The sequence below is a fragment of the Ochotona curzoniae genome, unplaced genomic scaffold, assembly GCF_017591425.1.
Source record: "Ochotona curzoniae isolate NIBS_2020 unplaced genomic scaffold, NIBS_Ocur_1.0 contig_908, whole genome shotgun sequence".
In the NCBI taxonomy this organism is placed as follows: Eukaryota; Metazoa; Chordata; class Mammalia; order Lagomorpha; family Ochotonidae; genus Ochotona; species Ochotona curzoniae.
Window position 1 is genome coordinate 35301216 of NW_024466607.1, and position 24658 is coordinate 35325873.

The 24658-nt window shown below is 42.1% G+C and overlaps 1 protein-coding gene across 1 annotated transcript in view; it reads right to left on the reverse strand.

Moving 5' to 3' along the window:
• Positions 1–24658, reverse strand: part of CNTN3 (contactin 3) — a 272642-nt gene that overhangs the window by 210790 nt on the left and 37194 nt on the right. Inside the window, exon 3 of the mRNA XM_040995075.1 lies at positions 8141–8316. Within this exon, the coding sequence (XP_040851009.1) occupies positions 8141–8316 (176 nt within the window). The remainder of the gene's footprint in view (positions 1–8140; positions 8317–24658) is intronic.

Below are 24658 nucleotides of genomic sequence, written 5' to 3' on the forward strand. Positions count from 1 at the left end.
CCCTGGACAATGAACGAGTGGGTGGAAGATCTCTGCTTCTCCTTCTCTCTGTCAACTGTGACTTTACAAATAAATACAATTTTTTAAACAAAAATAAACACATTTTCAGATGAAAAAAGGAAAAGAGATGAAGCACCAAGCAGTGCTAGCCCACCAACAGGAACTGGTTACCAGCAGGAAGCACTTGGAAAAGATGCTGATCTCCTAGAAAGCAATGATGTAAGCAGATAGGCTGACCAAAGGAGCAAGTAAACATAAGGAGGACTCCAAAGCAGAACTGATCCCATGAAACAGCAATAAGGATCCACGGAAAAAGACACCAGCATCTAATGTCTCTTTTCCCTGGGAAAAATGCCCTTAACTAGAACTCATTTTCTCTAAGAGATTTTTTCTTTAAATGAGGTGTAAACTCACAGGACAGGACAACTAAAGAAAAAAAAGCGCACATTTATACCTAAGAAGACAAACGTGATGGTGCTAAAGCATTAGGGAAAAATGGAGAAAAAAACGACTTCTAAGCTCCCAATGAAGAAAACCCTGAAATGACCTATGGATGCATAGAATCCTCAGTGGTATAGGACTAGAAGGAAAGAAGGGAATGAGAGTTAAACAGTACCTACCCATCCACAGCCACCACTCCACCTGCATCAGGCTGTAAGTGCTATACTCAGAAACGGGAACACAGCAGGTCCCGGCTCAGGAAGAGCAGGTGTATTCCCGTGAGAGGCCCTGTGAGCAGTGAGCTGAAAGTATTTAGCTCACAAATCCTGCATGCTGCAGTCCACCCCCACCTATTTCTTCTTCTTACACTTGGCTCCCGGAAAACTGGCGCAAGCTTATAGCTTCAAGGAAGAAAATTGAAATCTGACTTTCTCAAAGAAAAGAGCTGAAGCTTAGCTGAGATTCATGAAAATGAGCCATAGTACAGCAGTCTACCTCACAATGACACTACGCTGGCGTCCTCAGTGGTTTTCATTAACTTTTAGCTCCAGCGTCTTAAGTCTGTGCCTACAATCAAATTTAACCAGGGATCTGCAAAATACAGCAAGACAAAATAGAAATAGAACAATCTCAAAAAAAAAAAGCTGTATTGGGGAAAATGTAGCAAGCAAAAAGCATCATGTCATATCTCCATGTGGATATGACATAATTGTAACTATCTCAGAAGAATTAGGTATAAATGGATCATTTTAAATATGAAATGTTTCTTATATTTTAGAAATATTGATACTGAGCAGGAGTGCTCAAAGAAAAAATTGTAATAAACAACCAAAAGCAGAGATGAAGGTCAGAGAGGAGGAAATGGGACATATGAGGACAGGATTGAGAGGAACCATCCAGTTCATGTGGTTCAAGATCAAGCAATAACATACATGAGACAGAAAACAGACAAACAGCCAGGAGCAGAAATCACAAAATCTCCCATCATTAGAAAGGACGGGGTTTGACCTTACACAGGCCCAGAGAACACAGAGGAAGGCAGCTCAAACTTGAACCACTATCAATGAGGTCATTGTGAAACTCCACAACACAAGGGGCACAGATGTGGCCTTAAAAGCTTCCATAAAGAATAAGACATTTCAGTGGAGACAAAGGTTCCAAATGGTAGCAGACTTCAAATCGCCCTGTAAGCTGGGTAGCAGCAGAAACAGCTTCCCATTCTACAGGAATAAGATCCCCAACATGACACTCATGCAAGACCAGCATTCTCGGCTGCCTGCACCAGTGTCACCAAGTGAGGAACACGGTCTGCAGGAATCACAGATGCCATCTCCTTGCTTACGATGTTTGCGGACTTGTGGCTTTAAACACGGAACACTGTGAAGGAGCTCCATGCTCATGGTCTAGGAAAAGCAGGGGAAGGTGTTGTACTTGTATTTCAAAGGCAAAGAGATACCTTTTGCCAGTATAGCAAGAAAAAGAAAATGTATGGACTTTTATAACATAATGCAACTTACAAACAAAAGATTTGATGATGAGTCCTGTAACTAGCAAGTACACTCAATAAACAACTAAGAGATTTCCTCAAATAGAACTCCAGGCTATTCTGATACCAACGCCAGAAAAGAACAGTATAAGGAGAGAAAATGAGAAAAGAAAAGCTTCAGCATGAATATATACACAAAAGCGCAATAGGGAAAGGTTTGCAAACAGAAACTATCCAAATATTTCAACAATTACAAAAAAGCTACTGTGAAGCTAACACCAGTATGGAATGTATTTAATGTTAGAAAACATAAACATAGACAAGGAGAAACACAGCATGAATATCCAGGTAAATGTAAAAAAAAAAAAGCATTTAAAAGGGGATAAAGAATTCATGATTAAAACTGTCTGAAAATATATCTGAAAAAGAAAATATCCACAAAATATAAGGTAAGCATTACAGAAAATGGTGAGATACTAACGGTATTAAAATCAAGAGCAAGCTGGGGAATTCACTATCAAATGTCTACTGAGTGTCGTATTTAGACAAAGGAAAGTGAGGTGATGTGAGGAAATTCTACACAGAAGGAGGAAGGATTGACAAAGAACTCCATGTTCCGGGTATTTGCATCCTACATCATTCCCCAAGCAGAAAAGCCCAGTGAACCTGACGTGGTGACCACACACTGCACTTCAATGGCACAACACAGGCTTCTTAGCCAACTGAACTGATGACATTGAGTTTGCACTTTCAAATGAAATTCCCGAGTGTCCCCACCTCCCAAACGCAATCCCAGATCATCAGAACACAAAATGTTGCAACCAGAACATTTAAATTTGTATTAGTACATTTTGGGGGGATATCTTCTTCATTTCAGGATAAGGAGCACAAAAGTTTGAAAGACTTCAGAAGAGACCATCAGCTACAAAGAAAAGGACAGACACTTTAACACCATCTGCTTCGGGTCGTGGGGCAGAAGCCTAGTGGCTGAAGTCCTCACCTTGCCTGTGCCAGGATCCCAGGTCTGTATTTCCTTCTTGGTACATCTGCCTTTCCAATAAAAAGAAATAAATCTTAAAACAATAAAAAAAAATCTACTTCATGGGCAGTACCAAGAAAAAAAACTCTAACAAAAAAAATTTTCTGTAAGTCATTCATAAAGCGCCACCATCAAGTAGAAAAGTATGCAAATGTCAGAGACACAAATAAACGTAAAGGGCTTAACTTCAAGGTGACTGGGGATTTTAAAGTTTAACCAACTGTTGAAGCCCAACTTGATATTCACCAGATGTGTACAAGTCGACAAAATATATTTTGGTAAACATACAGATGAATAGGCATTCCCAAATATGAATGTGGAACAAAAGAAAAGCGATAGATAAATAAATGCACAATGATCAATATCACACATAAAGTGCAAGAAATTAAAACGGCAAATGGGTTTCTTATGTTGTTGTTTTTCAGAAGCATATACATAGGTAGCAAAGTATTGAAAATCCACGGAGGGCCTGGTTCAGTAGCTTAGCAAATAAAGTCCTTGCCTTGTACACACTGGCATCCCATATGAGCACTGGTTCTAATCCTGGAGAAGCCACTTCCCATCCAGTGTCCTGTTTGTGGCCTGGGAAAGCAGTCGGAGACCCGGCATCTGGCTTGGGGAGTGAACCAGCAGAAGAGCTTCCTCTCTGTCTCTCCTCCTCTCTGTATACCTGACATTGCAATTAAAAAACAAAAAATCATTCAGAAAACGCATTGAAACAAAGCCCATCCAATGCCCAAGCAGGAATGCACATCCACTGAGAAGGGCGAGGAAGGACATAAAGAAGGCCATCAGGAGGGCTGACCGTGCTGTCATTCGCCATCTTAGAGGAAGCACTGGCCACACAAACCTCCTTCACACTGCTGTCTGATGTATTTCATGGCTCCAAAATAGTTCAAATTAGAATCTTTTCATTGCAGGGGATAAGAAACTCAAAAATGAGACAATTAAAACCAATATTGCCAAGACAAAGATATTTGGGTCTCTGAATCTTCTGGAGCTGATATTAGGCAAATGACACCATCTTCAAATAGATGAATATAGGAGCTAAGCACTGAAATGACACTCAGCACTGAAATGACACACACATAACTTAACTGAATACAGCTGAGATGTGTATTTACAAGGTAAGTAACCTGTCATCGTGTGTATTTTCCAGTCTTCGTTTATGGAACTACTGGCAGAAGAACCTATTGAAAGGCCCTGGAAGTGTCTAGAAATGCTTCTTCAACTATGAATGGCCTTTTCACTTTAATTTTATTACGATATCATTTTCAAGAAATCTGAAAATGAAGATAAAGTTGCTCCGCATTTTCATAAGTGCTCAAAGTGGTGAACCGATCAGACTTCCGTGTAGACGGTACCAAGAAGTACTTTCCCCACGGTTATCAGAAACGAAGCACTCTTACGCACACAAGCACACAACGCAGTCAAGAGGGCAAGCACAGCTGTATTGAAAAATCCGAGAGAACATTTCCAGTGACAATACCGAGCCATCTTTCCGCCTGTGGGAAAGACTTAGACTCCTCGGAAACGGAGTCTGAGCATCCTCTTAAAATGAGTGTCTCCGTCCTCATCCCATCTTTCAATGTTAAATTACTTCAGCGTTACCAAGGAACAATCATGCTTTAGTATGACTGCTAATTATAAAATAACTTCTATGTCTGCTAATTCAATACCCTAACAGAAATCAATACCCCAACAGAAGAATTGATATATTTGAGGGGGCAGGTGCTTGGTGCAGTGATTAAGAGCCTACTTGGCATGCTCTTATCTTATTGTAGGGTTTGAATCCTTGAGTCCCATTGCTGCTTCTGATTCCAGATTCATTCTAATATAAATTCTGAGAGGAAGCAGGTGGCAAGTCATAGTCTCAGGTTCCTGCCACCTGCAACAGAGGATGAGAATTAGTTCCTGGCTCCCAACTTCAGGCTGGCTTAGCCCTAGCTTTTCTGGTCTCGGAAATAAAGCAGGAAAAGTGGAAAATCTGTATCTGAAAAAAGATCTGTCCATCTCTGTTTGGATCTGTGTGTTTCAAAATTTTTTTAAAAGCAAAAACAATTCCATTATCTTCCCAGCCCATTGCAATATCAGGCTACGGATACTCAATGTTGTTTGTAATTCTTCAACAAAACACTTAGCAAAACACACACACAGAGACCAAGAAAGACACCACAAAACCAAAGTTTCTCACCGTACAGCAAAACTGCGAGGTGATCCGATGCCATGAACAGAAGGGGTAAAATTTCATAAACCAGAGGAGGGCAGAATGAGGGTCTAAATGGTGACTGTGAGTTTGTTTCCACGACCATAAACATAAGGAGACATTTCAGACCTCAACAGCCACATCTGTCTCCATATGTGTATCTATCAGATCAGACACCCAAAGACGATATCAGCAAAGGAAATCAACATTTGCTAAGAGAAACGACCTGCTGGGTGCTCTAATCTTCCTTGTAGCTATGGCTGCGGATGTCGAGAACATGAAACCCAATGGCTCTCGCCCATTTCTGGTGTAAGACACAGTCACAGGAAGCACCTTCTCCCCTCCAAGATGAAGACCCAGTTTGTTGATGGTAGTCAAAAGGCAAAGACCTTTCAATCTCAGGGCTCCACAGCAATGGCTGCTGAGTTGAAGATGCCGAAACGCTCACTGTTGGTGGTTCTTAGAGCGACAACGTATAATAAGCCTGGAAATAGGTGAAAATCCAATTCCTAACACAACTTGAAAGCCCTCTGCTTGTAAAGCACCGGCCAGGAACAAGACAGAGCCCAGGAGAGGTGCCAAACAATATGGGGAGCATCTTTCAGACAATGTTCTCCAGGAGTCCTGGCTAACGAAGCTCATGAAAGTGAAGAATATTCCCACATAGTAGAGCCTGTGAAAGATCATTACCCGGGAAGATCGGTACCCGAGAAGAGCAGCATCTTTCCTGAAGACACCTGCAACAGGGAATGCGATGGGAGCCGCACTTCTCCTTATAGATCAGACAAGACACTAATGGCTGCACAACACAAAGCAAGCAGGGCTGGGACGGTCCTCCACCGCCATGTGCTGAAAAATACTGAGTCGGGGCACAATTCATTCGAGAACTTATTGAAAATATGTCAGGAGAAAAATGGAAACACCAAATGAAAGTCGAGCAGGAGAGCCTGCTTCTAAGATGGAAAACAACATCTCAGAAAACCGCATCTTCGAAAGATTCATAGGAGAGAACAGGCTGAGATGAAAAGAATTTCAGGAAAGACCACATACACACACACACACAAAATCCAATACATATTCAGTGCCTTTAAAAATACAAATAAATAACACAAAACCAAAGACAACTTCATACATATATGAAATTATATAGATATGACTTATGTATATACGTATGTGTGTATATATTATATATATTCAATACATATATGTTACAAGAGAATATTTTCAATTCAAAGTAAAGTCATTTAACATGGACTAAACTGAACCATGTGCTGGAAATGGGAGGTAAGGTTTGCATTAAAAGCAAAAGGGAAAGCCTCCCACTCTGCAAAAACAGTGAACGTCAAAACAGGGGTGATGGTGAACGCCTAGGAGACGGACGACAGCCTGGTGGCAGACCTCATGTGAACAGCACCAACACTGGAGGATGAGAGAGGAAGGCACGCAGAAGTCTCAGCAGATGATTTCAAGACCTGCAAGGCTCACCAACCTGGAGTTGTGTACATACCTGAACCAATATCATGGCATTCTTTAACATTCGGCATATACTCAATATGTTGAAATATAAAGCAAGACATTAAATGTAGAACCGGAAGTGGTCTGGTAGCTGATGTAAAAGCCAGGTAAAACATGCATACACCATAGTTTTGGCTAAATTTTGGTCAAAAAGTATATTCACATGCTTAGTAGTCCGTGGGAAGAATATTTTATATATATGTGCGTGAATATGTATGAATATGCTTCTGTTTACTATATATCAGCATGCAGGCATTAACACATAATATGTATGCAAATGTAATCTGCATAATAAAATGGCACAGTAACAACTTAAATCAATAACCAATACCAAGTCACTGAGGGAAAAATGAACTAAATCCAACGGCTGAAACAGAGGAACTCTGAAGAAATAATTTCAAACTCTATTAGAGAAATATATGGAAAGTACTCCGGGAAACCTAAGGGAATCGGGTAATGTAAACGTGATACACAGCTTTCAAAATACCCAGTGGAAATAGAAGTAAAAATACTAAGCACAGAAGGTAAAACAAAGAGTAAGTAAGTATGAAAAACAGACTACACAGAACACAAAGGCAGGTGCACAGCCAACGGCTGCCTTCGGGAAGACGGTGCAACAACACGCCATGCGTGAACAACACGCCGCCCGTTTAACAACAGCCAACCCTGTCGCATCCCAAGAACACACACATCCCAATGACAGAGTTAGGGAGGCATAAAGAACGAAGAGAGATCTCACAAACAAGCAAGCCACGGCATGCCTCGTATACAATATGTGCACGCGTGCACACACACACACACACACACACAGGAACAGAGCTTAGTAGAAAGAAACAAGCATAGAAAACAGGCAAAGATTAAAAACGAAATTGGGCTCTGATCCCAATCCCACCTGCCCTGGAGAAAGAACGTGGTTAGGCCGTGGTGTGTTCACCCAGGTCCGATGATCAGCACACACAGCTCCAGGGCTCCGGCCTCAACGGAAGCTGTGGGGAAGGACGTGTGCAAGGCAAACACCCTTAGGGGTCAAACCTCTATCACCATAGGTACCATCTCCTCTGTCTCACTGTGCTGGGTCTCTGTTGTGGTGGTTGTGGTGGTGGTCTTGTTTGTTTTTCAATACTTTCAAGTCTGACGCATGCAACGCCCCAAATTACAGGTTCTTCAAGAGCAAGGGTCACATCGCGCACATACCTTTAACTGGTCCTTTTTTCCTTCACTACAGAGTCCTTGCAAACTAGTAAAATAACACCCACACACAGGCACACAAGGCATACCTTTTAAGCTCTGATTCATTCATTGTACACAGGTTTGAAAAGTCCTACTGAACCATTCTCTCAACCTCTTTTCTAAACTGGTAAAATCCATGTATGTTTCTGAAATCCAAGATAACCAAATAAATAACATATTTTTTAAAAAGCTGATTGTGCTAGCTGTACAAACAAAGACTTACAGGCAAACTGAAGTTTAGCTTCTCGGCTGACGATTGTCCCAAGCGAATTGGTTGCAAAGCACTGGTAACTTCCTGCGTCCCAGTTTCTGTTGGGGTTGAACACCACAAGATTTCCCCCACTCAGCTTATAACGATGTTCCATCGTCATATCAATATCGCTTCCATTCAGCTGCCACCTGCAGAACACATGTCAACATTTTAAAATTTAAAAAAAAAAAAAAACCACTTGCAGAGGGTGCGCTCAGGCTCAACAATTAAGACACTGCTTCTTAGGCTTGCATCACAATGCATGCTGGACCGGAGTTCTGGCCCCACTTCCCCTTCCAGCTTTCTGCTAAAGGCTCCACAACCAGGGTCTCTGGTATCTACCTGGGAGCCCCAGGAGTGTTCCTAGCTACTGGATCTGGCCTGGTCCAGCCCTTGCTGATGCAAGGATTTGAAAAGAAAAGGCTGAAGGCATTCTCTCTTCTTTTCTTATGCCCTCTTAAAGAAAATTTTTAAATGTAGTTTAAAAATTATATGGTATCACTCATAAATGTAAGGGTACGTATACGTTAATGGTATTACCTAAATGAAAACACATGTACCAACATGTGCATTCAAGAAAAAGGGAGGGTTCAAGTGGAGAAGAAAATTCAACCCAGTAGCATCCAGAAGCCAAAGAATCTTTTGAAAAGACCATCTGGAAAAGGTGGAAAGAACTGTGCTTTGTTCACTAAGGGAAAAATTAGGCCAGGTCTGCAAAGACCAAGACGAAGTAGAAAGTTGAGGCAATTATCTGCTCTACTTCAGGCCAATGGCACGCGGAGGACGAAGACAGAGACAGTACGTTTCCGTGATTTATTCAGACTGACTGGGCACATTTAATAAATTAATTGGATAAGTGCTCAACTATCCATTTCAATTTGTCTGGGTAAATACCTGCCCCCAAGGCCTTCTCCATTTTTCGGGAACAATCACAATGCTATTTACAAAATGGTACACTGTGGTAAGAGATCCTAACCACCACCTAGGGGGTCTCTGAAAGAAAAGGCAATAACCCCAGAGCTGTATTTAACCACGGGAAGCCAAAAGAAAAAAAAAAATAAAGAAGCTAGCTTTTAAACAAGAGCTTTGAAAGTTTTAAAAAAAAATCTAGAAGTTTTGAAACAGCAAGTATATTTGACATATCAAAGTACACATATTGTTTTAAAGGCACAAGTTTATTTCAGCTTTGCTTATTTCAAAAGAAGAGGAGAGAGAAGAAAGAGATTTGACCAATGAACGCAGCAGCTGAATATGGGAGTAGCCGAAGTTAGGAATTTAGAAATCAACCAGTTCTTTCATAGAGTGGCCAGGCTCAACCACAACACCCACCATCTGTCACCTTCTAGGGTCCAAAGCAGAAGGAGGCCGGAATCAAAAGCAGAGCTGGGGGCCCAGTGCAATAGTGTAATGGTTAAAGTTCTTGCCTTGCATGCACTGGGATCCCATATGGCGCCGGTTCTAATCCCGGCTGCCCTGCTTCCCATCCAGCTCTCTGCTTGTGCTCTGGGAAAGCAGTCCAGGACAGCCCAAAACCTTGGGACCCTGCACCTGCTTGGGAGACCCAGAAGAGCTCCTGACTCCTGGCTTCGGACTGGCTCAGCTCCAGCTGTTGCCACGGTGATTTGGGGAGTGAACCATCGGATAGAAGATCTTCCTCTCTGTCTCTTTTTTTTATTGGAAAGGCGGATATACAGAGAGGAGAGACAGAGAGGAAGATCTTCCGCCTGATGATTCACTCCCCAAGTGAGCGCAACGGCCGATACTATGCCCATCCGAAGCCAGGAGCCTCTTCCTGGTCTCCCATGCAGGTGCAGGGTCCCAAGGCTTTGGGCCGTCCTCGACTGCTTTCCCGGGCCACAGGCAGGGAGCTGGAAGGGAAGCGGGGCTGCCGGGATTAGAACCGGTGCCCATGTGGGATCCCGGGCGTGCAAGGCCTTAACCACTGCGCCACCGTGCCGGGCCCAAAAATAAATAAATTTAAAAAAAAAAAAAAAGCAGAGCTGGGACTGAAACCCAGAGTGGTGGGTATCTCAGAGGCAGCACAGTCACTGAGACCAACACCTGCTTCTAGACAGCAAACTCATTCCTATCTCCCAAGCTCAGAAATACATCCATGGCATAAATGAGAGCCGTCAGCTCTCAAACAGCGACATTCTTACAATAAAATCACATTTCTGTAATTTTTTTGCCAGACCTGATGCAGGGGATCTCAGTGATGCATTAGACGGATTTCCAGAAAACTGAGCCAAGTGCTGCCAATTTTACAGATGAATTTGGGTGAATTTTAAAATGTCCCCACATTATTCATTAGCTTGATCAAGAATACCACTCATTTGAATTCTAGCTCAGAGTTCTCCATCAAATCCGTGGGCCGTCAAGAATTCTTACAAATACAGAAAATATTTAGCCTGCACATATAATATACAACATGAAAGCCATAACGAGATAAAGACATCATGTTCCATACAAGTGCATGAAGTTAAATGTAGTATCATGCAACTTTAAGAGTAGATGACCTCTCAACAATTGAAGAATAAAAAAAAAAAAACCCAAAAATTAGTTTGGTATCATTTCATGAATTTTAAAATACAGATAGTAATATAAATGCATACTAAATATGTTTTTAAAGGTATGAAAAATTTCACATGGAGAAAGGGTGGATGTGTTAAGGAGAACATACCAGAAAATGTGTCACTTTGAGTTTAATTTCTTAGACTAAGTGGTGGTCAAATGAATATTCACTATCATATGTTATTAAATATCTATCATATCTTTTATGTCTGAGAAACACACAAAGGAATCAGAATCATCGGGGAATACAGTACAGGGAGTAGCTAAACTTGTAAGTTTAGTCCTTACTGTTCAAAGTAGTACTTCATTATTTCCTCATTTTGGAAATCTGTTTTCATTTTCTTTTATTCACATAAAAGTTTCCCAGGTCGAAAACAACATTTCTAACAAGAAAGGAAAAGGCAATTAAGAGGAAAAACTTGAGACCAAGACTGTCTTTCTTAGGAACTTAAAAGGACACATTTTGGGAGAAATAGAAAACTCTGTAACCTCTTTCTCATTTGTGGCTGATTGCTACTGTTGCTTTTGTGTGGTTTGATCTTTTCCAGGCAAAGTCATCCGGATGAACACTTGGGGTCATTTTCTCCTATTCTCCTGGAAGAGTTTTGAAAGTTGAACCATGAGGACTTATGAACCTCCCCCTCCATGTCACTCCTTGCAAAGGTGTCGATTGACAGAAACTCAGAAAAGGAGCTGAAATAAAGGCACCTGCCCATCAACAGGCTGTCTGCCGTGGGCTACCGATGCACAACACATCTGCAAAGCAGCAGCACAACCTCCATCACCACCACCAAAAGCTGCTGCCGATGAGCAATCTTGGCCTCATCCTCCATCCACCAACTCAGAACACCTTAATGAGATCCCCAAAGGTTTAATATGCACCTCCAAATATCATGGACTGCCCGCAACAGACACATGCACAAATACCCCTCTTCAATCCTTCCCACACCCCTTCTCTTTCTTCCTCTTTGCCAGTGAAAAGAGCACCTGTCAGGCACCTCCACGTTGGGGAATATTCCAGACCCGAGCCTTCACGAAGCTCATCCTTTTGGAGTTTTTCACCGCCTAGTTTCCCAGCTCCCACCACTAGTTCGTCCACGACTCCCAAGTCATAGCTGGTCTTCCAAAGAACAGTACTATGAAAGTAAACAGGGTCCAGAACCAAGTGCTCCCTGGACTCATTTTCAACAATTTCTTGTCCTAGGGCACAATGCCTAAGCTTCCTCAAGCAAAGTATTTATCACCGAAGAGAAGAGGGTGCCACCTTCCCAGTAAGGTCATTCCAAAGATTCATTTAGACAAAAGAATCAAAGCTCCCAGCTCAGTGCCTCCAGGCAACCAAATAACCAATTCTGGATGCCCTGGTAGGTAGCAGGTGACTCCAGCAAGGTGTAAACCTGACTGTTCGCTTTGCTTCTCCTTTATTCCTTTCTCATGAAGCACCTGCTGATTACACACCACTTACTCCAGGCTATGTTTCTGGTCATCTCTCATGTAGAACATTCTGTATATTACACATGCAGTTTGTCTGCATCTGTACCCGCTCTTGGGAGTCAATGAAACGTGGGATGGGGGACATGCTGGGCTTGACCTTTAAAGAATAAATCTGACGGGAAATCACGAGTGGGTGGGTTTGACTTTTAAGGTGTAAATAGTTTGTTAGTTCCTAAATGACTAAATGCTTGAGGTGCGAAAAGCTCTCAATTAAAACGAGGGGAAAACTGTAGCTCATTTCATACACTTTTGAATAAAAGGCTCTTGTGACAAAAGAAATGTGGTTTTTTGGTCCCTACCATACACCCTTTCTATAGGAAAATAAAAGCACTTCACCAAAGACTCAGAATGTTTTATGGCCTGACAAAGCAGGCCTGATTGTTTCACTCGAACTTTGTTGTTGTGTTTAGCTGATGAATAATTAAGGCACTGTGGCGCTACGAAAAATTGTACAGATATATAAAAATACAGGAAAGCGCACTTCTTGCCAGTTTAGTAGCTGGAAAGATTTAAGAGACCATAAAGTATGTGGGAAAATACTTCATTTCCATAGGCACCTACAGTGTGAAAGCTAGCATCCTAAATTTTGACTCTAGAATCAAATGCAGACAATGTGTAGCTTTTATCGATGTATTTTTCACCTCCTTTAGCATGGCCTTCCTTATATAACCATCTCTAGACTCTGATGACATGAAAAACAAAATCACTACCTTTTCAATGTTTCTGCTCTAGTACAAGCATTGAATATCCGCCTTAGCAAACTCTTCGTAACTAAGAGGCATGTGAGATACTAACCAGGTATTTTTTTTTTTTAAAGACAACGTAATTATTTTTCCTCTTCCTAACTCTGCTCAACATTTCCTGGAACTCATCCTCAGGTGATTTACTAAGCTTGGATGGTTTTTCTTTTGGCTGAAAGTGTGCTCACTGGTAAGGGCAGTCTTCATTTAACCAGCTCTGATGCGTAAGTGATTCTGGACCTGCGCTTCCCACGGTGATTTTTATTGTGAGATAGAAACCAGTGTATCTATGTTCTATAATAAAATATTCATATCGGGGCCTGATGTTTAACCATACCTCCTGTTTTCATCTATCTAGATACATTCAAAAGAAGAAAATCCACGAGGAGCTCTTTTTTCCATAAAATACATGACAAATTAACCCACAAATCAGACTCTCTGTCTTTGCTGAGAACCAATATAATTGTTCAGGATGTATGAACACAATGCTTAGTATAAAGTGTGCCAGCAAAATGGTATAGGAAGGCTATACAAATTTGGGGAGCTTTTAGAAGCACTACGGTTTGGTTGTGCACATCCATAATTCTTTCTGGGCATCTTTTTGTGTGATCACTGTTTACAGCCCTACATTGCCACTTGTTAGCCCAGAAGGCCCAGGGGGCAGGCAGAGGGCCCCTACGTGGTGCCAAAAGTTCGTGCTGAGAATACCACCCCAATAGCCAACCAATCAGAAGACAACATCGAGCATCCTCATCAAGTCTACTTAAGGAGTGTGCGCCACTCAGTGCAGGTGCAACTTCAGCGGCCATGGACCTTAACTACCTTGAGGATCTATGAACCTCGCCCGGGAGCAGATCTCAATAAACTTGGTCTCACCATCATTCCGGTCTCAGCAGTCCTGCTGTTTTGGTGTGTTTTTGTTTGTTTGTTTGTTTTGTTTTGTTTTTATCTAACACCACTGAAGTATGGTCTTTGCTAGTTTGCACTTTAACCCCTTACCTAACGGAAAGGAGTATGCAAAAAAAGAGGATAGCAGCATTATATTTCCAGAATTGTGTTTATGAGTTCTATCGAACCTCTTCTCTCTGTGCTAATATTACATTGACATGCAAATTGATGAGAGAAAACTTCAGACTTCTACTTTGTAACAGGAAATTCTAAAGTTCACCAGAGAACCTCGGTATCAGACGGAAAACTTTTTGAAATATGGAAATGATTTCAAACTTCACAAAATACATTTGCATACTCAAATTCCATTCCACAAAGGTTTAATGCAGTGATCTAGAGCAAAAAAAGACAGCTCCGTGGCACTGCGTGCACCACACCTTGCCCTACAATCACATAGAAGGTACATTTTTCTCCAGAAACAGACGAACCTTGTAGCTTTAGCTCAGTGCTAAATGTCACAAGATTAATAGGCATCTTTGCATAATCATCATGTTGTAACACTCTGGAACGATCTTATACGCTCAGTGTCAGCCTTCCGTGCTCAGACATGAATTAGAATTGGCTGTTAGGATCCCCAATTGCAGGCTCTTTCATTATTCATAATTCACAAATCTACCGATTCTCAGTAAGCGCTCATCCCCAGCCAGTCCCTGAGGAAGTTCCTTGTAAACTTGCTTCTGGGCAGGTCACTTAGGGATTCAAAGTCAGGGGTTACTGGTCTCTCGGTCCCTGGGAGGCAGTTGAAGCTTCCCAGGCAGCAGGGACATGGAGCAGGCAGGCGCAGAACCAAACTGGGCCAAAGCTAACACAGCGGGGTGTCAGAGTCTGTAGGAGATTTCCACCTGGAAAGAACTCAGCACAATTTCCTTTAAAAAATCTCCAAGACCTTGGGCTCATAGTTTTTGACTGTTTAACATATATCAGAAGAAGCCTGACATAGCAAATCTCTCAAAACTGGTGGTTACTCCCTCGCCTGATGAAAGCTTCAACTGTTCCTTCTAGGACATCAACTAAACACATTACTGCTTTCCCATAGAAAGACCAGGAACAAGACTGAATATTTGTATGTCTGTATCCACACACATTCACACAAATTAAATCTTATGAAAAGTTTAATCACAGAACTGAAAGGCGCTTTTCGAAACACATCAGTTCCATTAGATAATAACTATTTCTTGTTTTCAAAATGTATTCATTTATTTGCAAGGCAGAGTAACAGAAAGAGAAGGGCCTGGGAGGAAGACAGAGAAAACCCTTCTTTGTTGGTTTACTCCCCACATGGCTGCAAAGGCTGGGAGCTGGGCCAGTACACAGCCAGGAGACAGGAACTCAGTCCTGGTCTCCAAGATGGGTGTCGGGACAAAGTATCCAAGCTGTCATTGATGGCTTCCCAGCTTAATTACAAGGGAGCTGGATCAGAAGCAGGGCAGCCAGGACCTCAAGTGGCACTTACAAAGAGGCCGAAGTCACAATGGTGGCTCCGCGTGCTGTGTGGCAAGGCCAGCCAGAGGGTGACGACCGTTTCAATCAGTGCTGAATCCTCACCATCCAGATCACACCTGGCACACGGCTGGCGATCACCAAAGCTTCCAGTCCAAGCCAACCAAGCTCATCTCTGCTGCGAACACACCATGTCAAAGAAGGCGGAACTGATGCGTCATTATTTTCCATTACTTTGCCATTTATTACCTATTTATCATACTAATTGTTACCAGAGATGGCAACCTTGTATGCAACATGTTACTAGTATGGAAAAACAATCATGACTGCAGATACACAGTCTGTTAGCAGAAAAGTCATCCAGCTCTAAATTCAAGTCTTTCACTAGAACTCGGTAACAAGGTCAGGAAACACGACATTCTAAAACTGAAACTAACACAACTGAAACTAAATCAGAAGACTTCTAATTGTTTCAAAAACAAACTCAAGACTTAATACACTTGACAATCACCAGCAAAGTTACTGTCCTTCACAACATCTACCATATCAAACTTGACCAAGAACATGGAAATGGACAATATTCTGTAGAAAAAAAAATGTCAAGTTTTAGATTTCAGTATAAAAAAGCAAAACAAACAAAACAACTAAATCTGAAAAAAAAAAAGTTGGGGGTGCTGTAACGGGTAAGAGAAATATGCCGAGTTAAACACTTGTTTTAGATTAACAGGCAATACTTTATTTGGGGGTTGACAGGAAAATTAGGAATTTAATCACAGAAGCAATTTGTGGTTTTAGATTCGGCTTTCAAGTTAATAAGCAAATGCATTTGTGTTCAAATGCAATGTTTGTTAATATGTTTACTGAAGTGATCAGAATAATTGCAGCCCTTGAAAGAATGAATGTTGAATTTGCATATTCAATACTTCATCCAAAAATAGCGAGTTAGTCTTCAGCAATAATTGCTGATGATATAGATGAGATAAGTTGCGGATGTTATGTTTTTTTTAAAAAAAATTAAGTTTCTACAAATTTTTTGACACAGATTCTCATTTTTCACTCATTGATAAATTTGAGACACACATATGTACAGTTCAAATCCGAGATTAGAGCTACACTAGGATGCAAAAAGTTCACAGAGTTATAGCCGAGGGCAAATCCATCAGGGGCTGTGCTAAAATTATTCCAAGTGACTAGCAGCCTTCTTGGAGATGTGCGCTGCGATTGCCCCATTGCCTTCCCTACATCCGTTTCAGCGTGGCCTGACAGTGGTTCCTTCCAGTTCCTCTGCTGAGGCTCCTCAACACGTGTCACGCTATGGCCAGTCCGAACACTCCAAGTCTCCAGCCTTTGTGATTGGTTGAGCAGGTGAACATGAACGAGTGTATATAACTCGGGTTTGATGAGTGTATGCCACTCCTCTTGATCCCCTGTCCTACACCCACTCCCCCAACAAGAAAAGACAAAAATCTAAAAACACAAGAAGGTAGAACAGCACAAGGCATGATTTCTCTGGCCATACCAACACAATCAATGCTGAAAATCCAACCTTCACATTTCTGCCGGGTGTTGAGTCATGACACTATTAGCTTTGTTTTTATTTGTTCTGACATCATTCCAGACATCTGACGTCATCAACAGGAAAGAAGCCATTTTTCCCAGGTTGATGTAATAATGAAGATACAAGGAAGTCTGGATTTATGCCGTCCCAAGGCAATCAGTGGTCACACGGAGCTAAAGGAACTCGATCCAAATGAGAACATCCCATCAGGGCAGCAATGGCTTACAGGTTAGGAAGCTGCAATGCCTGCATCCCCTATAAAAGGGATCCGTTTCCACATCAATGGCTCTGTGACAGCTTCCTGCTGATGGGCACTGTGGGGGGCAGGAAGTGATAGCTCAAGCCATCGCTCCAGCTCTGAGTCCTGAATTGACATCTGTGTCCCTGGAATCAGCCTGCATCTGCTTTGGCTGAAATGGACATTGTGAAGCAGACCGACCAGTAGACTGACTCAGTCAGTCTCTCTCTCTCTGCCAGGTTCCTCTGCCTTTCAAATACGTAAGTAAATGTTAAAACACTACCACTGTCCTGCAGAATAAATTATTTATTTCTCGGTGATTCTTTAAGTCATTCACGATTTCTAAAAGGTGACACGGTTCAAAATCCCACTGAATTGAATTCTTCGCACCCTCGTTCGCTTCGTTCAGTTCTTCGTTCAGGACAGCAGCCTAGCAGTCAGTACCGCTAGGCATCTGTGACGCCAGCATGGCAATCCACTGTCTGCATCCTTTCAGTGAGTCACAGCGGACGTGGCCAAATCAACATTCTACTTACAGTTAGATTGGTTGGAGTACAAGGGACAGGCTCACGGTTGGAGTGTGAAACTCAGGGCTCAGGACAACAGGAAGGCCTCCCATAAGAAGCAGCAGCACCACAATTAGGAACTGTCTTGGAAGAACTGCCGTCTGCCTCGCCTGCCTCAGGAACCACACACATGGTTGGTTCATGTTTTACATTCATCCCACCTATGTGAACATCACCTTGCTCTCAGGGCCAGATTGTGGCTACTGGACCAGTACCCAAAAGCTGGAGACGGGGCCTGACTCAGTGGCCTAGCAGCTAAAGTCCTCGCCTTAAACACGCCCAGGATCCCATATGGGTGCCGGTTCTGATCTCCCGCAGCTCCACTTCCCATCCAGCTCCCTGCTTGTAGCCTGGAAAAGCAATCAAGGACGGCCCAAAGCTTTGGGACCCTGCACCCGTGTGGGAGACCTGAAGGAGAAAGCTCCTGGCTCCTGGCTTTAGATCCGCATAGCATCAGCCGTTGTGCTCACTTGGGGAGTAAATCTTCGGACGGCAGGTCTTCCTCTCTGTATATTTGACTTTACAATAATAATAAATAAATCTTTAAAAAAAAAAAAAGCTAGGGCCCGGCGCGGTGGCGCAAGTGGTTAAGTCCTCGCCTTGCACGCCAGGGATCCCATATGGGCGCCGGTTCTAATCCCGGCAGCCCCGCTTCCCTTCCAGCTCCCTGCCTGTGGCCCGGGAAAGCAGTCGAGGACGGCCCAAGGCTTTGGGAACCTGCACCCGCGTGGGAGACCCGGAAGAGGCTCCTGGCTTCGGATCGGCATAGTATCGGCCCGTTGCGGCTCACTTGGGGAGTGAATCATCGGATGGAAGATCTTCCTCTCTGTCTCTCCTCTCTGTATATCTGCCTTTCCAATAAAAAATAATAAAAATAAATCTTTAAAAAAAAAAAAAAAGCTGGAGACATCAGGAGGCTGCAATGATTGGAGCTTTTGGGAGAACACAGAATTTCGGCTCAGAAATCTGGAAAAAAGATTTCCTTTCTTTTTTTTGTCACTGATTTTTATTTTTACGAGCTATGCCATGATAAAACATGACAAAAAGCACTCATGTGGAACATTTACCTTTAACATGTTATAAGTTAATCAAGTGCATACCATGATAGTTTGCGGAATACAGAATTCTCTGATTTCAGTATCAATGCAACTGAGAGTAGACTCACAGGGAAGTTTACAAAACGGCATTACATAAAGACAGGGCTTGGAGTAAAAACCTCAGCGCAGGGCTGTGTGCTGCGGGAAACCACCGCGCTGTCACAGGCCAAACTCCAAAACCAGCCCCTACCTGGAGGCAATCAGCTAGCCAAAGGTCAACAGGAAACCGATGAAGAGCCAGATGCGGGCAGCTGTTGGACCCAGCCCACCTTCACTGTCCATGCTGCGTTAATCATGAGGAAGGCAATGGTTGTCATCACACCACATGTATGCCAGGAGTGGCTGAATACTTCCATAGAGGGATTCATCACCGTGGCATCTAGGATAACCCACCAGCCTGTATAAAACAGCTCCCCAGCAGCGATGCAGGCAATAGAGTCGCGCTTTGCTCCCCAGTCAACGCATTCCAAGCATCTCATGCCTTCTAGAAAGCCCGATATCTTTTCAGGTCGCTTCAAACACACCACTGGAGATCCTGCATAGCTGGCTTTACTCCTGACCCAGGTTCGTCCGGCCTGACCTGCAGCGGCAGGGGCTCCGGAGCCTGGGGTCCCACCACGCGCTGCACCCCGCACCAAGATGATCTTTCTTTAAAGCCCGAGACAATTTAGAAAAGCATTAATTGTTATTTAATTTGGAGCATATCAATGGTATCATAGGACACATAAGAAGTATGTGTTTTTAAGGTCCACAAGTCACTATAATCAAAATTGCACCTAACAAATATGCATCACAATAGTATGTGACATATTATTATATAAAATACAATAAATAGTGCATATCCAGATATATGATCTGTTATGCTATCTATGTATACCAGCTGTACCGCATGCTATTTTTACAGCTATAATATACATATATATGTGTGTGTGTATGTATATATGCCAGGTGTGCCGTATATGCTATGTGGTATAGTGTGTGTGTGTGGGTGTATACCAAGTGTACCATATGCTATGTGTGATAGCATATACACACACACACACACACACACACAGCCAGGTATACCATATGCTATGTGGTATAGCATACACATACATGTTTATGCCAGGTGTGTCGTATGCTATGTTGTATAGTATATATATGTATGCCAGGTGTGCCATATGCTATGTGGTATAGTATATTTTATACCAGGCATGCCATATTCTTTGTTGTATACAAATAGTACACCTATTTTCTATAAAGGGAGTATAAGCAGCACTAATTTGTAGTTGACACATAGTAAACATTTAGTCAAATACAGTGCCACGTATAGTACTATTATCGCATTCTGTGTCATCCTCACTAATGGCATTTAAAGACCAAAAATAAACTGAGAGTTCCCTTGCTTCCATCCATTAATGGTGAGCAGAAATTAATCATTTTACTTTCCTTTCTTATACTAAATGCGTTTAGTTGACTCTCAGCAAATTAAACAGGTTCAGCATATGCCACTGCCTGTTAGAAAAAGGAAACCATGGAAGAACTCCCAGTTTGCAACGATAGTTTGCCCAGAAAATGTGGATGCCAGGTTCTTCAGGCAGTTAGCCTAGTAGCTAAGACACCTACACCTCACAACCAAGGACCCAAGTTCAATTCCCAAACCAAGATCCTATTTCCATCTTCCTGCCAAGCTGTGATGGCTCAGGAGGAAAGCCTGGCTTGAGTTTCAGCTCTTAGTTTTGTGCTGGCCAATCTCTGGTCCATGCAGGCATCTGGTGAGTAAATTAGCAAGTAGTAACTCCTTGTGTGTCTGTGTGCATCTTTCTGTTGCCCCTTCTTCCCAAAGAGATCGGTAAACAGAACACACACAGGGGGCCTTATCCAACTAATTCACTTGTTCAACAGAGTTGGAAGAGAATGCGATAATCTGGTCATTTCTTTGTGGAGAGAAAACAATGGAAGACTTTTTTATATAGATAAGAATTGTTGATAAGGTCTATATGGATAAGAATTGTTGATAAGGTCTGTGTTGCAGTGTTGTCCAAGAGAATTTTCTAGAAGTACTGGTATTTCACCTGTGCCATCCAACACTATCGTGACATGTGGTCACTGAGCACTTGAAAGGAAGCTGCAACAATTGAGAAACTTCGTTTCTAATTCAATTGATTTAAATGGCAGGAGCCTCATGTGGCTACCTACTTGAACCATAAGGTTCCAACTTGGCAGCCAGGCTCTGGCTGGAAGACAGAAACCTATGTGTGCAGTGGTCAGCTTTCAGATTCATTTGCTTTAGCCTACTTTACCTACACAAGCAAAGCAGACTGTAAACTAAAATCAGACATTTGGAAAACAAAACATCTGAGTTCTAGGAATCTGAGAAGCAGGTGTGACCATTCGACAGATTCATGGCAGGAACTCTGAGACTGATCAGTCATTTTCTAGAACTTGTGCACATTTGGCAGGCCCACCCTTGCAGTTTGGCTCCTTGCCTGGTCTTTAGTAATACGCATGAAGTCTTTAGTTTAGCTCCAAGACCTTATCCCCCTTAAAAGTAGGCTGGCCTTGGCAACAATGGCCAACTGAGCCTTTCTCCAACAAGATTTCTTTGAACAAAGGCAGGGAGTCTGAGAATCCACGGAAAGTAGGGAAACCTCCTACTGAAGGAAGTACTAACCCCTCCTCAGGGCAACCCCTTTCAGCATCAACAGCAATTACAAAGAGACTGAGCACTCATTAACCTTTCAACATAAGGCTTGGGGGCTCAGACAGTGAAATGCAAGAGAAAGAGCAGAATTCTCAATGAAACACTGAGACAAGTAACTTCTCTTGAGAATTTCTGAAATTTTGCATTTCTAACAGGGCCAACTAAGAGTTCTTTTTACCCAAACGGGGAAAATTAACAAAGATAAAATCTCTCATCAGACAGGTTTGCCTGGGTGAACAAGTCAGACTCTGAGCTTTCAAAGAACATTCTTTCCTATTCTGTGTTCTGAACCGTTAGAAACAAGTGGTTTCACACAACTTCCTAAGCTTCCTCATTGGCTAAGTATATTTCCATCTACTTATCTAACTGTCCAAAATCTGTTTATTAAAAAAAAAAAAAGGAAATTTCAGAGTTAGAGAGAGGGGTGGTTCCACTGCTGGTTCTCTGCCCCTACACTGACAAGGACCACGTGGAGGTCAAGAGACGGGAATGCGATGCTTGTCTCTGGCAAGAAGACCACGGCTGGAGCCATCACCACTGCCTGCTGGCATCTGAGTGGCCAGACACAGGTATTGAATCCAGCTATGCTGCTGCCCGATGCAGACATTAAAACTGGTGTCTTAACCAGTAGTCCAAACACTGTCCCCACCGTGTCATCTTCGTTATTACATATTTATGCAATTTACCTGTTTAGTGAAGACGGAGAAAGAGAAGAAGGAGGAGGAAGAAAAAATGAAGGAGAAGAAGGAAAGAGGAAGCGATAAGCAGCAAGCTTACTTTCTTCTGGGAGTAAAGATACAGAGCAACAGTGTCTAGTTGACCAACACAGTGCAAGGCGAGGGGAAAAGAATCAGTCCAACAGTGAAGGCTCCAGCTAAACACATCCCGTTGTATGGGCAACCCCATTAGTCCAAACTGCATTTACTTCATTCCAACAATCCAGTTGTCACACAGCTACACTAAGTAAAAAGTTTAATGTTGCAGGAAAGTGTAATATTTTTAGAGTGCAAAGACCTGTCTTTGTATTTCTCAGGATTTCAATTTTACAAACATTTGGCAGGAGTGACATTTTCTGTTAGTTAGTAATCCTAACTTGAGTACATCTTTAAAGCGATCATCAAAGTCTCTACTATGTGTGGGCGCAAATCAAATATTTTAAAACAACACCCAACATATTGAATGTTTTCACTTAAGAGTAATAAGTCAAGGAAGTCACAGTTCCCTGTTGCAGATTTAATATCAACTGTGACGTGTCAATGCCAGGTGGATCATGCCACAATATAAGTCACCATACTGATAGCAAAAACACCACACCAACATTTGATATATGCTGGCACAACATTTAAATACAGGTTCATCATGATAATAATTACCTTGTGTACAGAAACATCGACAAACTCCCCCACAAATAAAATCAAAAAAGGATATTTGTGGATTTCTGAGTCCCAGGAATCTGGCTATTTGATAAGGCTATCCCAACATAATAAATCTATTCTTTTAAAAGCATATTCCTACATGATTAAATCCTTTATCCTGACAATATTTCAGCCGAATCCCTTTTTCAGCAAATTATTCATAAATGCCAGAAAATCTAACTTTACTGACATCAAAACTGCCCACCCATGAGTCATTCGCACGATTCTTTATCATATTTGCAGCCATGTCCACTGAAAAAAGAAAAGAAATCCTCTATCTCACAGAGAAGCAAACAGATGCTTTTAAAAGATAACCGATCGCCATCAAAACACCGGAAACAACATTTCTATGACACTGTCTTGTTAAATGAACTGTTCATATTTCTCCAAAAGAAGAAATATTTCCAGATGTTGCATGTATTTCTAACTAAATTAGCTCATCAATTAAAGTTTCTAATGATTTCAATTCTATCATCCTTTTCTTATTTAGTTAAGAAGTAAAGGCAGAGTAAAAGGTGTTCTCTCTTGCACTTTTTTCTGTTCTTTCTTTTTATTTATTTGAAAAACAGACAAAAGGTGGTATAGATAGTGAGAGAAAGAGAGAGAGAAGAAATTCTCTCATCTGTAGATTCCCTTCATTCAATGCCCACAACAGGCAGTGTTAAGCCATATGGAATTCAGGGCCCAGGACCTGAATCCAAATTTCTCACATAGGGGTCAGGGACCTAACTACCTAAGTTACCACTTGTGTATAGGATGGACTTAACTGGAAGCTGGGATGGAAAGCTGAGCTAGAACCCTCAACCAAGGCACTCTGGTAAAGAAATGGGAATATCCCAAGAGGCTCAAACACTCCTCTCTCAAACACCTGTCAGTTTTGATCCGTAACCTGAAACCACAATGCTTTTTTCGTTGAAAGAACACAGCAGGCAATCAATAAGTCTACTGTCAAAAACAGTTCAAAGAAAATGACCTTAGTTCCTTCTAGATGTAGAGAATGAATAAATCTACCTTGTACCCAAATTCTAACTCCACTGAACAGGCACAACTGGCTTCTACTGTTTGCGCGGTTTAAAAGAGCTTAACAGTCGGTAAGATCAGAACCAGTACTCCAAACATTTAGTTTCCTTAATATGGAGTTGAGTTTGCTTGCTCTGCAGGTTATAAAGAAGGTTTTGCCAACAAAGGCAGAGTGTAAACAGCTTTTGAAGTGGACGCTCCCAGCACTTGGAAGAACACACTGCTTGGGAGCTGCCTTGAGCCTTTCCTCGAAGCCACTTGCATGAAAGCAGCATATGTTATTTATAAATATTTCATCTCTTCATTAAAGTGGGTCCCCCTGAGCACCCTGAAGAGTGAAACTGTTCATCTTGTGCTATTGAACCAAGTAAATACCCATCCCATCCAAACAATCAACATGATCTCCAAAACTTTCCTAGTTTTATCTTAAGAGGATAGGGGGCTAAGATTTCTTTTTTTTTTCCTTACGCATTTTGTCATCTTTGCAGATTTGCTTTGAAAAGGTATCATTTTCATAATAATAACAGATAGAATTTAGCATGATTAAAGAAAAAACCACCTCGTATGCGAAACAGGCTTTGTTCAAGAGTGACTGAAAACGACTCCTGTAGGAACCTATTCTATTCCATCGCAGTTAATGGCCCTTCAGACACACACCAGTGAAATGGCAGAGGCAGATGGAGGAGCATGGAAGCATACTACTCAACCTAGGACTTCAAAT